General features: G+C 40.2%; 1 protein-coding gene and 1 long non-coding RNA gene across 5 annotated transcripts; one reads left to right on the forward strand and one right to left on the reverse strand.

Moving 5' to 3' along the window:
- Window positions 1-136: 136 nt before the first annotated feature.
- On the forward strand, window positions 137-14,716 carry mtf1 (metal-regulatory transcription factor 1). Of its 2 annotated transcripts, none has more exons than XM_085291482.1 (11): window positions 137-234; window positions 1,455-1,982; window positions 5,035-5,273; window positions 6,615-6,746; window positions 7,002-7,075; window positions 8,573-8,706; window positions 9,193-9,270; window positions 9,468-9,570; window positions 9,655-10,292; window positions 10,534-10,603; window positions 11,259-14,716. In XM_085291482.1, the coding sequence occupies exons 2-11, from the start codon at window positions 1,518-1,520 to the stop codon at window positions 11,738-11,740; spliced, it is 2,415 nt and encodes an 804-aa protein (XP_085147608.1). In that variant the 5' UTR covers window positions 137-234; window positions 1,455-1,517; the 3' UTR covers window positions 11,741-14,716. The 2 variants fall into 2 exon arrangements, with proteins under 2 accessions (XP_085147608.1, XP_085147609.1); XM_085291483.1 differs by lacking the exon at window positions 137-234 and adding an exon at window positions 779-868.
- LOC146564035 (uncharacterized) lies at window positions 14,230-15,337 on the reverse strand. 3 transcript variants are annotated; one of them, XR_014894393.1, is made up of 4 exons: window positions 15,249-15,337; window positions 15,117-15,175; window positions 14,950-15,051; window positions 14,230-14,852 (listed from the first exon to the last, which is right to left on the reverse strand). It is a non-coding gene; the product is annotated as an uncharacterized LOC146564035 (long non-coding RNA). The 3 variants fall into 3 exon arrangements; XR_014894392.1 differs by having other exon boundaries at window positions 14,710-14,864; window positions 14,948-15,051; XR_014894394.1 differs by having other exon boundaries at window positions 14,710-14,852; window positions 15,117-15,196; window positions 15,249-15,314.
- Between the last annotated feature and the right edge of the window lie 548 nt (window positions 15,338-15,885).

The raw sequence follows: 15,885 nt of genomic DNA on the forward strand, positions 1-15,885 counted from the left end.
TAATGAAAATTGTATTATTTGCTAAAATAAATCAACACTAAATATAAAAGCGAAACCCCTTCCCTACAATCATCTTATGGAATTTTTTAACATTGTTATTTAGCGTTAGTTATACATTATTTCCCATAATTCATCACGAATGGCTGCGAGCCTGTGACGTATGGCTTTCTAGGGAGGGGATAGGAAGAAAGTGGTCAACATCCAAAGCATCGGAATAAGGATTAAAATTCAGAGGTAAATTTATTTTAATGTCATTTCCTTCTAGTCGATCCACTTAAACCTCAGTTTGCCACTTTATCACCGGGTAAAATGAAACTGACCATCTTTGCAGGAACGATAAGTAATCTCCACAATAAACGTTTATCGTTAGCCCCTTAGCTTAGCGATGAGCTAAAGTGTTGCTATCCAGCGAAGCTATGAATGTGTAGAGAAATAAGTGGCAGCTGACTTACCTAGCCTAGCCTCTGGCTAACTAGTTCCCATTTAGCTTTCTGTGGCTTACGAGCTGAAGAGAAAAACACTCTAAAGATATGTAACGGCAGATGCAAAATAAGCAGCCTAAGATTAATTTACAGCAGCTAACCAGCGACGTATCAGGCTGGAGACGATGTAATCATGATATGAGATCAGATATCCACCAGAATGCTAGCATCGTAAAGCTAACAACCTCAGTACTGTGACATTAAGTTGTGAGAACGATATTGTTCAGTCAGCTAAAGGTTAACCTTGCAGCCACTGAGTGCCTATAAGGTCACGCTTATGTTTGGAAACTGCGCGGCATTGTGTGCGCAGCCATGTAAAAGTTAACTGTCACCGTCGGTTTGAAGTGACAGCTTTCATACGCAGCATTTAACGTTTTCCTTTAGAGGTAACCTGATGAATTTTGATTGATTAGAAGTCACCGAGTAGCTAGGGCTAAGCACCAGCTATCTCATGACATCTGTCACTGGAGTAAGAAAGTTCCAGATCGCGATGTGTAGCTTTAGTTTCTGTGAACAGTGTTTATGTCTCTTACTAAGTAACTACTTGCGGTGATTTCAGTCTGACGTGTTGAAGAAAAAAATTCGCTGCTTTTGACTGACACCCGCAGGTCCGCTACATTAGGGGGTGAACATGTTTAAAACGGGCATTTAATGTAGTAAAAAAAAAACCTTATTCTGCCAAAAGCACACATAGCTGTGGCTCTGTCTAGTTATTTGTTGCCAAATGTTCCTGTCTGTCAGCGTGGGGCTACATAGTGACAGCTGATATAGTTTAACTGGGCAGCCCTAGTCAGATCTGCTGCTGAATCACTAAACGCTGATAAATATATTCAGTCTTTATATTGGGCTCAGCTATGAGAAACTATGAGTTTCTGCTCAACAGTGTTTGCTTTTTTCCAATTACAATTTGTAATAATTCAGCTGAGCTATACAACCTAAGAGCGTAAGTGAAGTAGCTTCTTTCTTTTTCAGGGTGAAACATTAACGTGTGAGAGTGCAGTCCTTCTTGCCAAGGAAGGAGAGGCATCAGAGACCATGAGTGAGAATGGCCCTCATACGGAGGTGCCTATGTACTTTGAGGTGGAGGTGGATCAGCTGGAGCGGGATGACGAAGAAGATGACAAGATCCACTTTGGCAAAGACAGTGACCTAATTGCTGAACCTTCGTCATCCTCTGGTCGGGTCTATGACCGCACCACGGTCCTCATTGAGCGGGACCCAATACGACTGGATGAGGAGGGAGAAGAGGAGGGTCACTGTGGAGGGGATGAAGATGGAGTCACCTTCCTAACAGAGGGAGAAGGTGATGGAGATGAGGAGGAGGGATCGCTGGCCTTTATGACAGACCCAGATGGGATGTCGCAGGGTTATGTGCACCACACAATTTCTCCTGACCAGATCCAGTTCACAATAAATCCAGGGTCCACCCCAATGCCACGCAACATCGAGGGGGCTACGCTCACCTTGCACTCTGAGTGCCCAGAGACCAAGCAGAGAGAGGTGAGCAAAAATAAGTGCATCTTGTCCAGCTGTTACAAGACATATGCTTGTTTGGTCATCAGAGGCTCCTCTGATTGGCTCTAAGGTAGTGCACATGTATGACAGATTGCAGTGATTGCTTGTCTAAGCTGTTTCAGTTATTACAACAAATTGCAGAAGAGCAGATGGTTTAAAGATTTTATGATTTTATCCTCTAATAATATAGTGATCATTTTTTTTAAATCTAGTTTGTCCTGGTGAAAAATGGTGTGCAGTTGAAAATATGTCACTGTGCTTCAAGTTCTTTTAAAGGATCTTCTCAGCAACTATGCAGAAGTTGCCATTCTGTTGCCTTCAGCAGTAACCTATCTTAATTAGCAGAGATGAGCAGCATAGTAAAACCATCTGATAGGAAGTTTGCACTTGTTAACCAGTAGGTACCTAACATAAAAGGTAGGGAGGCACATTGGGGAAAAACATGGTTCTCTTTCCTGTGTTTAATCAGTTGATTTAGATGATATATAGCCTACAGAGCCATCTTTACCACTATTATGATCCTTTCTTTTAACAGTAGTCTATAAACATCTGAGGAGCCAGATTCTTGTCTGATACAGGATTGTAGCTCACAACAGCTGTATATTTTTAATTGATGAAAGGTCTGGACTCCGGGCAGGTCAGTTCACCACTAGGACTCTTCCACTTCAAAGCCATGCAACAGATGCAGTAGCATTGTCTTACTGAAATATTTAAGGACTTTCACAAAAAAGACATCATCTGGGTAAAGCATATGTTGCTCTAAAGCCTGTATAGACCTTTCAGCATTGTCTTTGCAGATGTGCAAGCTGTTAATTTCATAGGCTCTAATGTATGACCCACACAATCAGAGATGCAGGCTTTTGAACCGAGTGCTGATAACAAGCACGTTGGTCCCTTTCCTCTTTAGAGGTTGCAGGAAAAATGAGGATGCAACACGACCTGAACAGTTAACTGTGTTCACAGACACAGATTTCTAAAAGTGTTCCTGAGCCCATCCAATGATTTTTGGCCTTATCCCTTGCACACAGAGATTTCTGCAGATTCTCAGAATCTTTTGAGGAACAATATTCTGAAATTGTTCCACAAGTTGTAAATGTAGATTCTTTTGTAAATTGGTGAGCCCCTTCCGTAAAAGAGAGGCAGCTTACTTCTAACACTGCCTCTCTACGATCCTCTTCTTATATCCAATCATGGTATTGGCCTTTTTTTAACAGTTCATCTGATTCACTGCAAAGTGTTGAAAGCGGTTTTGTTGCCCCCATCCTAATGTTTTTATGAAATGGTAAAATGTCTGCTTAAACATTTAGTAAGTTTATTGTGTTCAATAGAAGTTACACAAAAGTTTTTGTTCATTTTACACAGCACCAAGACTTTTTTGGGTTTAAAAGTTTTATAGAACAATAGAATTACACTTAAAATTGACTGCAAACTTTTCAGAGTAAAGCATTATGACTATATTGTCTTGATCATGGTATTTTCATATTTTAAAATCATATTATGTATTGAAGATTAATATACTAGTAAATTTAGATTTTGTTATCATTAGATGGGTGTGGTGCTGGAGCAAATGCCTTATTATTTCTGAATATTATTGGCAGAAACTTTGCTGCTTTTGTAGCCAGTTTTGGTTTGAAAGGTGAAGTTAAGTCAAGGTTTGATTTTATTTGTTAGCAGTGTCCGCTCAGTTTTTAACCCCTTTACCAACTGCAATAATAACAAATATCTAAAGAAAAAGATTTTGAGCAACCCTCTGAATTAAAAGACAACTATATATTTCTTGCAGCAGTATAGAAGCATACCGGGATCTTTTATTGTGTGTGTCTGTATGTGTATGACTTCAAGCCACTTCTGAGAAATGAATTTAAATTTATATTGCACAACAGTACAATATAAAGTGGTGCCACACTCTTCTGCAGGCCTGGAATCATAAATAGTCATGTGCATGCAGGTCTTTGTAATATGTTAAACAAAGCAAATATGAAATATGAATCCCCGCGGAACGCGTGCACTGGGGTGTGGATGGTTTGTCCAATATTTGTTGGCCACGCTAAGCACTCCTCTTTCATAAACCAATTTGTAATGGAGTGGTCTCTTCCACTATGCGTGTGGGAAGCTGGAGCATAAAGTGCTCCCTCGCAATGATCATATTCACAGTGTGGTAGAATCACAATGGTGTGGGAGATAAATGCAGATCTGAGCTGCCAGCTTTAGCAGGGTTCTGCTGTGGGTTTGCGTAGATATTTGCTTAACAAATGATCCCTGCCACACACTAATAACCAGACTGAATGGTTTCAGACTACCATCGCTCAGATTAGCGCTTGTCAGAAGGACCGAAAGCTAAGTCAGCTGTGTGTAACTTTCACTGTATCACAGTTGTGATACTGGGTGTCGTGGAGTTCTGCAAACACTGCAAGGTTCATGCTGAGTTTTCTCTGATGCATCTAATATTCTCACTTGCCTTGCTTTGATTTAAATTGGGCTACAATTCGTTTTTACAAGAATACTAAGAGGATTTAATTTAGTAAATGAGGTAATAGCAGCAGAGGAAGGAGAGTCTCTTGTTGAGGAGGCCAGCCACAAGTTTTCTCCTCCTGGTTTTGTGTTCAATACACTATAGAATAGAGACTGGGCTGCTTTTATTCACAGTGCCCCCAGGATATTTGTGTGAGAGCAGAGCAGGAGACTGCCCCACTGCAATGGACATCGGTGCTGTGAAAGAGAATTGAGGGTTAGTCATCACTGATGTCCTTAATGCTCACCCGCTTTGTGTACTGATGGGAGGTTGAGTCATTAAGTTCAAATCCTATCCAAAAGGCCACCCTGAGTCAGACTGTCACCTCATTCAATGGCAGGGCAGGTTATTATTATTTCTGGATTTACTAATTTCTCCCTGTCTTGTTGAAATGGTGTTGTTAAATAAAGTTAAAACGCAGATTAACAGATTTTTTTAAAGAGATTTGATGCAATCCTTTTCTTAGCACCAGCATTATTTCACTATGTTTTAATTCCACTTACCATTTTATTCTCTCACTTTCAGGTAAAGCGGTACCAGTGCATGTTCGAAGGCTGCACAAGGACGTACAGCACAGCAGGAAACTTGCGGACTCACCAGAAAACGCATCGGGGCGAGTACACATTTGTGTGTAATCAGCAAGGCTGTGGAAAGGCCTTTCTCACCTCTTACAGCCTTAAGATCCACGTCCGTGTTCACACCAAGGAGAAGCCATTCGAGTGTGACGTACAGGGCTGTGAAAAGGCGTTCAACACGTTGTACAGGTGAGCCTTTTTTGTTGTCTTTCATGTCGCTGTCTTTACATTGCTGTGGAAACTTGAAGTTTATATGAAGTCACCTTTATCATCACTGTAGGTTCCATTTCAGTTTTGTTAGACTTGATCAAAAGTAGGTTAAGATAATTAGACCTAAGTGTTGGGGGCAGTACACAAAGCGTGATGCAGTAGATGTTTTGACACCAAAAAATGACTCAAGCGACTCGGGACTTGATTAAAAGAGGAACATATTTCAGTCATTCCGTCAGGTCTCTTGTTTGACCACAAGATATATCAGATGTACAAATCAAAGGGCATCCAAGTATCCAGTTTGCACTGTTTCAGTAGCAATGTCATGTGTCTGTGGCTTGATGCTGCTGTGCCATCATCGTAAGCTACACAGGGCTTAGAGCTGTTGAGATTCCTGATCTAACTTTACATTGTAGATCACATTAGTGGTTCGTCATGGTTTGCTTCGCATAATCAAACTGGTCTTCCTCATTCACTGAAACGCCATGCGTTTCTTGGAAAAGATAAGAAGTATGATTTAAAAAAAAGCACCAAAACTTTACAGAAAATAGAATTAACAGAGCACTGCTTTCCTTTTTACGTTGTGCTACATTCTTGGTTATTAAGACATGTTTGCAGACAAGTAAGCGTTTATTCACCATTTACCTGATCTTAGTGCATCTCCTCGAACAAAAAAATCTTTCGTTCCATTTATTGTATCAGCACGATGGATGCCAAAAACACTCAAAGTATTCTCTCTCTTTCCCTCCAACGTTTACCCAAAAATATGTGTTTATTAGACACTTAATTTTCGTATATGATTTGTTCTTGGATAAAATCTCTTGCACTGAATCCAAAGTATTTCCAAACAACTGATGATGATCCACTTTAAGGGACAAGCTCTTCATGTTCTCCTGTGCCAGACATTTTTTGATTTTTGCTGTATATCTGGTCTTTTGATGTGGTGTTACTCGTCCAGATCAGTCCAGCACTGCACGCTGTGTTGTCCAGGGCACAGCTGTGATTGACTGATGCAGGCACGTGGTCAGGTGCTGTTTTTTTTAGGAAGGGCTTGGTTTGCTTTTGCTTTCCATTCAGTTTGCAGAGCATGCATTTTTAGTATCACTAGACCATGTTCATTTAAATGTGAGAAGCCAAAAATCGTGATTGAGTTTAAAATTCTATTAATAGCCCCATTTCCCGTCTGACTCATCTCTTTCTTTTTTTTTGAAAGATTTTTTTAAATGAAATGATAGCACATGCTGCTGAATGCCACTGCGTTTACTTTGTCCCGCTCATATTTTCCCATTGTGGTTTAATGAAACACTATTTTCTCTGCAGGCTAAAAGCACACCAGAGACTTCACACAGGCAAGACTTTCAACTGTGAATCAGAGGGATGCACAAAGTACTTTACCACCCTCAGTGACCTGAGGAAGCACATTCGCACACACACTGGGGAGAAGCCATTCCGGTGAGCATTTCCTTTTTCACAGCAGGTTTAATTTTCTCCCAGTTAAGGTGAAGGAACTGCTGTACAAAACTTTAAGGGTATTTAAATTTTACTTATCCATGTCAACTATCCATTTTTCTTCATATAACGACACAGGGGGGCAATGGGTCATGACTTTAATCTAGAAGGATGATGAAATCCAGCCTTGAATGTTTTTCACTTTGTTTACATTTGATCTCACACTGTTTTTTTGTTTTTTTATGTTTTTGCTTTCAGGTGTGATCATGATGGTTGTGGAAAAGCCTTTGCTGCAAGTCATCACCTAAAAACACATGTACGGACTCACACAGGTATACAGTGTTCTGGTTCACCTCAATTATCTAGGGAAGCTTCAACAAAGATGTATTTATTTAGCTCTTTGCTCTAATGATTGCATGCTTGTTTAGGGCAGGTGAACACCTTTCCTACATGCCAGCTGTCAAACACACAGACAAATACTAGCTTCCCATGTATTTGGTGGGGTTTTTTCCCCTTATATATCAATATAGTAGATCATGTTCAGCTGAACAAGGAATGACTTGAACTGGCTTATGCTTTGTGTTGTTGAAAAAGAAACAATTACATGTACAAGAACAAGCTGTATCAGGATATTAAAATCCAGCTACAGGATTCATTGTACTGTGTCCATTTGGCTGGATTTTGCATATTCAGACTGAGGAAAAAACAAAAGCATGTAGCTTAACAGTGATGACACTGCATAGGTAGAATACTGATTGGGTAATTTACCATTACCCAATCAGTAGCCCCATAAAGTGCTATTTAAGTACCAATGTAACACTTTGTAAAGGGTGTGGAGAGGAAGTACTTCTACTGTTTGCTAATTGGCTGAAAAGGGGACTTTACTGGAAACAAGAGAACCACAAAAAAAAAAAATATCGAAGATCAAAAATACACCATGAAAAGCACAGACATTTCTTCTGTACTTGGTTTCACTTCAGCTATTCGTATGTTATAACTTCATGCCTGGCTGATGCACCAACAGCAGCACAAGCAAGAATAGCCCACAGATTTTTATCACAGACTTTGTACACTGCGTCCATCTAAAAACAGAGCTCTCTGCAGAGAGACGGGCCACCCCGACTACGAAGGTGCTCGCCCTGCTGGCCCATCAATTCTGCTTAACTGACCACTCAAAGCACTTTTAACTATAAGCTTCCTTCACCCAGTCACATACAAGAGCTTTATTCTATACCTAACCTACACCTTTTCTAATCATCACACACACCATATCTTACCCAAGGACACTTTAGAATGAAGCTAGGGAGCAAACCACTAACCTTCCCCTTGAAAGACGCCCCCTACTACCTCCTGAGCCACAGTTGCCTCAAGGTTGAAAACAGGACAGTTTTCATTATTTTTAACGTTTGGTTTTGCTTTACTACAAACAGTTTTGTATGTTTTGACTTCTGTTGTCTCTGCAGCGACTTAGCTTAAGAACCAAGAATTCTGCGAACACAAAGAAGACTAGCTCATATTAAGAGTTGTTTCACATATTTCTAACACTGCCCCCTGGTGACAGTACATAGCTATAGCGTGTGTAAGAGCAGGAAACAGCCATGCTGGTCCCTTGAAAATTTTATATTATTGTGACAAGAGTAAAGCTGACTTTTTAAAACCCATACGGCTGCATTTTTTTGTCACTGAAAAGTCATCATTTTATTAATAAAGCTGCAACTTTGAATTAGGTTACTTTTTCCTGCCAGGAAAGATATAAATAGTAAAGAATAATAAATAAACGAATCAGTCTCAGTCTGTATTTTCTGCCTTTGTCTCTGCTCATTCTGTAGGGGAGAAGCCATTCAACTGTCCTAGTGATGGCTGTGAGAAGACTTTTAGCAGCCAGTACAGCTTGAAGAGTCACATTCGGGGCCACGACAAAGGACAGTCCTTCAGCGTCTCTCTCACCCATCCACTCTCTGAAGTGAGTCACAGCACAGCGTCTTGTCAGAGTGTGGGCACACTTGGCACAGTCATCGTGTTCTCCATGGACAGCCTCAGGGCTACATAACACTGTGCTCCTCGTGCCATTTACTGTATGCTGTGTTCTGAAGTAAAGTGCTCTTTTGTTGCTTTTCACATAATAAACAGTTGTGTTATAACATCTCATATCACAGGTATTACTACATGGTACATTGACTTTCTACAGAGCATGTCACCATAAAAGTAAAGTATTTAACTTTTCCACTTGTGCAGTGGCCTGTGTTTTTAATGGCAAATGTTTATAGACCAAGTAGATTACATTGTTCTTTCTTTAAAGGAATAGTTGTTAATTATGTCATTATGTAATGGACTACCTTGTATGGTAAAGCCTAGATTTTTACCTATTTTTTACAGTAGCTTTCATTTCCACGACTCAGCACTTGGGGTGGCTACTTTAATCAGGGACCTTTCGATCTCTTAATTGCAGGATGCAAATCACTCGCTGTGCCTCAGTGACTTGAGCCTCATCTCTACAGACTCAGAACTACGAGAGAACATCCATAATGTGAGTTTGAACTTTATTTCACCTTTGTCAAACAGACTGTATTGACACAGTAGAGGAGCTGTCAGGATGATCAGTGAGATGTCAGTTAAGATATTTTCAGTCTTCAGTTTTTATATTCACTGTATTAAAATGTCAAGGTTAAAAGTGCACTGAGTGCACTTTTTTAAAGGCTTTCGTTCATTTAAATTTTATTTCAGGCTCAAAATTTGGACCTCAACAATGCCACCCCTGTGAAAATCTTTGAGCTTATGTTCCAGAGTCCTGAAAATAGCATCAGCCAAGATGATGCTCATCCCAGCGGTAAGAATATTTCATTTAAAAATCGACCTGTTTGGGTTTTCTTAAAGTTCTTGTTCTGAGAAGTTTTTTTTCCCCCTTGACCAGAGAACCTTGCTGAGCCCTTCGGCTTGGACACTCCCACCCAACCGGGAGTGACAGAAGCCTCCTCTCTCATCTCTTTCTCTGTCAATCCTACCTCCTCATCTTCTTGTTCACAAAACGCTGCAGTCATGGAGGCTTCTTCCCAGCTCAATCAGAGCTCTTCCTCCCAGACCTCCACCCCTGCCTCCATCACTGCAAATGTTAGCACAACACAGCCTCCTGCTTTCATGCAGCAGATCTCAGACGTGCCACAGGCTTCTGTCCAGCCACAAAACCACATCACCCCCCAGCAATATGTGGCACTGCCACCAACATTTCTACAGCAAGATAGTACTACCCAGACCACTCCACTACCACCACCCATTGCTACGCCTGCTCCTGCCCCTGCACTGACTGCCACAGCACCAGGTCCTGCTGTTGTTGCAGCTACCACAACAGATGCTCCAGCACCTGTGGCTCAACCTGTGCCTTTGGCCAATAATCCTGGTCCAAACTCTGGCCCTGGTCTGGCAACCACCCCTGCCACTATCACCATAGCACCCACACAGAACCTGCTGCAGCCCAGCTTGGTCATGTCTGACCAGAATCTCCAATGGATCCTTAGCAGTGCCACCAACAGCCAGCAGAACCCAGAGCAAGCAGTGAGTAATGATCCCACACAGAATCTGTTCTCCTCTTCATCTTGTTCACAAGAAAACAAGGTAGCACAAACAAACTATGAAACATTAGGGAAAGTATGGCTTTTAATACACAGTCCATCCCTTTTTGATACAGTCTAAAAAAAAAAAAAACCCCCAAAAAAAGAACATGGTGTAATCATCTTGAGGATACTGATATTTATTGTTAACCCTTTTGAACTTTGGTGTTTTTGTTTATTCACAGCCACATCAAGGAGCTCCAAAAGTGGAAAAGGTTTTCTTCACTACAGCCATACCAGTGGGAGGTAATGCTGGTAAGCCACCGTGAAACCAATCTTGTGCTGTTGACATTGGCCAAAGACTAAGGAAATCATACATTTGTTTTGCCACTAAAATACTTGGGTTAATGATGATTAGTTAAATAGTATGCAATAGTTACTAGGAAAAGTATTTGGTAATACAAACGCGAAGTTTGAGGAAGGAAATGGCAATCTCAGGCTGAGGCTTGATAGTAACCATCTTTCATTTTTGCTAAATCTTTTTTCCACCTAATTAAATGTAACATTTATGAAATGGGGAGGAAAAAAGTAAGATTCCCTGAACTCTTTTTTTTCTTATTAAGAATTCCCCAAATATATTAATATAAATTGACCAGAAACAGAAAATGGGGGGGGGGCTCTAATTAGCAAGTTGAAGTCAAAGATTTTTGATTTGTTAGTGATTGCTGGTGAATTTACAGCTCTTATGGTCCTTAAAAGAACCACTGCCAGGTCTACCAGATGATGGTGTTTTCATCAACGTTTACAGTTCATGTTGCTGATAGGAACATGTGGTCACCTAATCTATTGTAATGTTTCCATCTGTAAATATTGACAGGGTACAATCAGACAGCCTACTTTTGCAGACACCACTGTGGTTTTGACTAATTTCTTTGCATTGGCCTAATCAAACGTAATGTTTCTGTTGTAGGTAACTCAGTCCAGCAGATCGGCCTCAGCCTGCCAGTCATCATCATCAAACAGGAGGAATCCTGCCAGTGTCAGTGTGCCTGCAGGGACTCTGCTAAAGACAAGAGTGCAAAGAGTGCCTCCTCCATCGTTTCAGCCCCATCACAGCAGCAGCCACCAGAGCCCCCTCCCCCGCCACTATCAGAGCCTCAGCACCATTCAGCAACTTCATCTTCCTCATGCTGCCCCCCCAAGTCTTCCTCCAAGGTGGGTGAGGTGACACTGGAGGCCCCCTCTTCTTCTTCTTCTTCTTCCTCCTCCACAGCTCAGACCTTCTCCACAATAGTGAGCGGCACTGCCGCCAACCCACCCTCATCTGACGGGTTAGCCAGTATGGATGTCTCAGACTTCCTGTCCCTGCAGAGCCCTGAGACAGCCGCCAACATTGAGGCTCTGCTGCTGGTCGCAGATGACTTCAGCATGGCTACTGATGGCAATCCTTAAAAGAGCTGCCTTTGGAGTCTGGCACCACATGTTTGTCTGTTGCACCCACTCGCCCACAAGCGTCGATTCCACCCACACCTCGAGTCACTCTCCGAAGTTATGCCTCTTCTTTCACCCTATATAGCGTGTGCATTGAAACCCCCCCAGTACCTGCAGTGCATTCTGCTTTGTATGGCACTGGGACAGGTATGGTATATATACAAAGTATGTGTAACTTTTCTGTTGAGTCTCATTGCAGTAGTTGAGTTTTAGCAACTTAAACGCTAATTAATGCAGGGAAAAGGCAGTAGATCCTTTGTTGAAAAGATAAACTCTTTATAATAATCCTCACTCTGAATTGATTGAAATGACCAAGTGTTGTCCAAGCACTGATAATTTAGAGTTTCATTGTCCTGGCTTGAAGGTCACACACCTTAGCAGGAAAACAAAACTCGTCTGTCCTTGTACTGTATCCTCGTACTGTACTACAGGTCCTAACAAATTCTTTAGGCTGGTATGCAAATAACCATAATGCACTGTATATGAGAGGATTTTGCTACAATTTTAATCAAGCATTGCTCCCAGCAAAAATTTAAAGAGCTTGGTCACACAGCTTCCCACGTGGCTGTCTTGTAATATGAAGTGATTTCCTCAGTATTTTGTTTGTTTTCTATGAAGACTAGTGCGGTCCAGATAATGTGATGATTCTTTTTTACTTTTTTTGAGAACCTGTGATCAGATCTGCCTGTCTCTTTAAGCGACATAACGTCAATAAGTTGCCTATAACTTAAACTAACTTAAAATTGTATATGTTAATTTATTTAAATGCCTGATTCTTTCAATATAATGATACTATCATCTTTGAGATAGCAGAAATAATCTATTAATTTATTCCAATCACATATTTTTTTTTAAGTTGAGCTGCTTTTTTGTTACTGAATTGTTTTACCTTCATAAGAACGTAAGTATTGTAAAAACGAGGCACGTGTAGTAGACTGCACAGTCAAGCAAAATATCCTCTAGGATCTGCTTGTTTGCAAAAACTTGCCCACAACTAAACTATAAGGAACTACTGTCAACATCCCATCTTCTTTAGGGTTGTGACCCTCTCAGGGATGCATCAAGTCATAACTGTTCCTGGTTCCCACAATTTTCTCAGACATGCATTTTCCTTGCCGGACGGCCCACACTCGCAGTAGCCCTACGTTTTTGCTGCACTCTTCCCTGTTTATTGCACACTAACTTGTAAAGTTGGTTCTGCATATCGGTTAGGCTGATTTGCGGCACCACTACAGAGTTTTTGTATAAACCTGCTGTAAAGTAGCATTTAAAAGATGGTGTCCTGGTGACAATGTAAATATGGTACATTTTAGTGTAAACATCTTTGAAAAACTTGTAGATTATTCTAGAATTTGTATTTTTGTATAGACTTTTGAATTGCTAACTCTGAGTTTGAACCTAATGTATACTCTGTTCATTCTTCTCCCCGTCACGTTTATGCAGAAGATGTTTTTGCTGTGTTTTAGTTGAATAGTTATACAAGCCGCTGGGTTTCTGTATAGTCCACATTGTAAGAAAATATATGTAATGCATAGCCTCTGGCTCAGAGTATAATTTAACAGTATTGTTTCGCATGGGACACAATGCAATGATGATAGAGTAAAGGCATTATGCCCTGTAAATGACAGTAGAGCTTCTTGGCCTTACAACATTAATTGTTCTGTAAGCCTCCTTGCCTTGATAGCCTCTGCTTTAGTAATCGGCTTGTTGACACTCTGTTTTCACATTCACCGACTCTCAGGCAGCCATTCCAGCAGCAGATCACACCAAGGCAAAAGCATGGAGATTTTCCAGTTGTGATATTGGGAAAGTCGAATGGGCTTTACCAATATAATACTATAATATTTCAGCATTGACTTAAAAAAAGAAATTAAACTCAGCTATATAACAGATGCAGACATTATGATTCTGCTTTTAATTTCCAATTTGCAGAATCAATCTTTAAAAAAATAAAAATAAAAAAAAAAGTAAAGTTTTAATCTGGCTCCTCTGGTGTGATTTAGGAAATTTATAGGAGCCACAAGGCAAATTTCCTCCCATAATACAATATTAATTAGATGTCTGGAGCATCCAAATCTGACATTGACTCCAGTGGATATTAAAATAATTCCCACAAAGAAAAAAAAAATACCACTGGGAGTCGTACCTATTCACCATTATACATTTTCATACAGATCATTGGTGAACCCAACTATGCAATTTTAAGTGTGGTATTTACAAGTTCAGTTACCGACTCAAAGATTAAATGGTTACTTATGCCTCCCATTAAGTAATATTTGCTGCAATATAGCTTTGAGCTACAGTGCTCCTGTATATTTTGCATTGAATGGTGTGAATCTGGACTGTAGTGAATCCATGAAGTACTGTTTCACAGCCACCCTATGGCCTCTGTAATTGGTTTAATATCAGCTGGATTTGCATGTTTAAGTATTTGGCAGTTTTGTTATTTTAATCAGATATTTTCCATTTTAAGCCTAAATATGTTTAGAATTCCATCCAGTTTCATCATTTCGCACGCTTCAGTTTAACATGTGAATTATTGGTTTCTTTCATTAAACAGAGAAATTTTGCCTTTGTCGGCCAAGTTCACGTGGCTAATATTTACATCAGTCTGTAGTGTCAGCAAATCAATTGTGGCGACATTTGTTTGGAAGCAGATTGTTCACAAGTGTAGATTCTTTGGAATTTCTGCCATCAACATTTTCCACCAAACAGGCTATATTTTCCAGGAAGAGCTGGGGCAGGGAGAAAGAGGAAAACGACATGCTTCCAAAGGAATGTCTTGACACCCAAAGAGTGAGGAAATGTTAAGAATTTGTATTTTTTTAAAGAATGTATAATGTGAAACTGTTTGCTTATGCGTTTCATATAAATATGAGTAACTTTCTGAATTGAGAGCAATATAATACTAATAAAACCTTATCCTTGTCACTGAAATGTTTGCTTGGTGAAGCATTTTGTGTTACTTTAATAGAATTCATTCATTTAGTTAGCAAGCAATCAGCAGGTGGGAGGGGTCTTCCTCTTCTCTTCATTTCTGGAGTGGTGCGGACACATCCTGGGGGGATTTCCTCTGTAACATTTAACCAGTATCATTTAAAAAAAAAAAAAAAAAAAAAAAAAAACACTAACCATTTGTAGTAGAATTCAGAGACCAGAAGAAAACTCACTTTTAGGGCATGACGCAAGTCCTTCAAGTCATTCTCGATCTTTTTGCACAGGGCTATTTTTTCAGACAGGTCCAACAGTCTGTCCTCGATGTCCTGTAGAGCCTGCGGAGGACGTGTTGGTTAAAATGCCTAGCACCATCAGGCTAAAATGTCATGCTGTGACTCACCTGTCTAGTCTCGGAGCCTGCCTCATCAACGCGCCCAGACGGCAAATCCTCTGCGCAACCTGCAAGTGTTCAAAACATACCTGGACAAACCCGCTGATAACATGAAAGCTGGAGGGCAGCAGGCGACCTTACCAGTTTCCGAGGCCATGATCAAATACACATTTGTCTTGCAAGCTCAGCGTGTTTCATAGAGGAAGGGCATTCGGTGTTTTTAAGCAGGTGTGCTCAGGTGATTTATATTTTACTAATTGGTGAATGACGAGGGAAAGAACTGCCCAGGCCACTCTGGACATATGTTTCTACCACTGGGGGAGGACAAAAAAGGCACCAATAAGTGAAAGGGTATATTTCGGGGTATAGTTTCCCATTTTTGACTTAACTACTCAAAGTTCTGAGAAATTCACTTGAAGTTAATAATCTGTTTGGGGTTTTTGTTGTTTTTTTTCCCCTATAAATAGCAAAAAAAAAAAAAGACAGGTTTGTTTTTTCCCAATGAAAGTGTCTCGTATTAAAACATTTTTATTCACTGCTGTTTTTCCTCTTTTTCCGTAAACGTGATGCATTTTATTTTAAATTTTTATTTTTGATATAACCAGGCTCATAATTTTTATTTATTTGCAAAAGGTAAAAAAAAATGAGCTAAAGAATGCAGTTGGCATTCGGTTTAGAAAGATAGAGAGAGAGATATCTCTTTAGAAATGCTATAAGTATATGTCAAGTGTGAAATTATACTCGTTTTTATGGCGGTCATTGGTATTAGTCTGCATTT

Source organism: Mchenga conophoros, linkage group LG11 (genome assembly GCF_057382185.1).
Source record: "Mchenga conophoros isolate Kocher_MC1m ecotype Shallow Benthic linkage group LG11, M_conophoros_male_GT1.1, whole genome shotgun sequence".
Lineage (NCBI taxonomy): Eukaryota > Metazoa > Chordata > Actinopteri > Cichliformes > Cichlidae > Mchenga > Mchenga conophoros.

Bases quoted from the DNA above. Each gene is read 5' to 3' on its own strand.
- mtf1 (XM_085291482.1), top strand. From the start codon at position 1,518: ATGAGTGAGAATGGCCCTCATACGGAGGTGCCTATGTACTTTGAGGTG. The intron at 5,274-6,614 runs GTGAGCCTTTTT...TTTTCTCTGCAG, and splicing joins GCGTTCAACACGTTGTACAG to GCTAAAAGCACACCAGAGAC. The intron at 9,571-9,654 runs GTAAGAATATTT...CCCCTTGACCAG, and splicing joins AGATGATGCTCATCCCAGCG to AGAACCTTGCTGAGCCCTTC.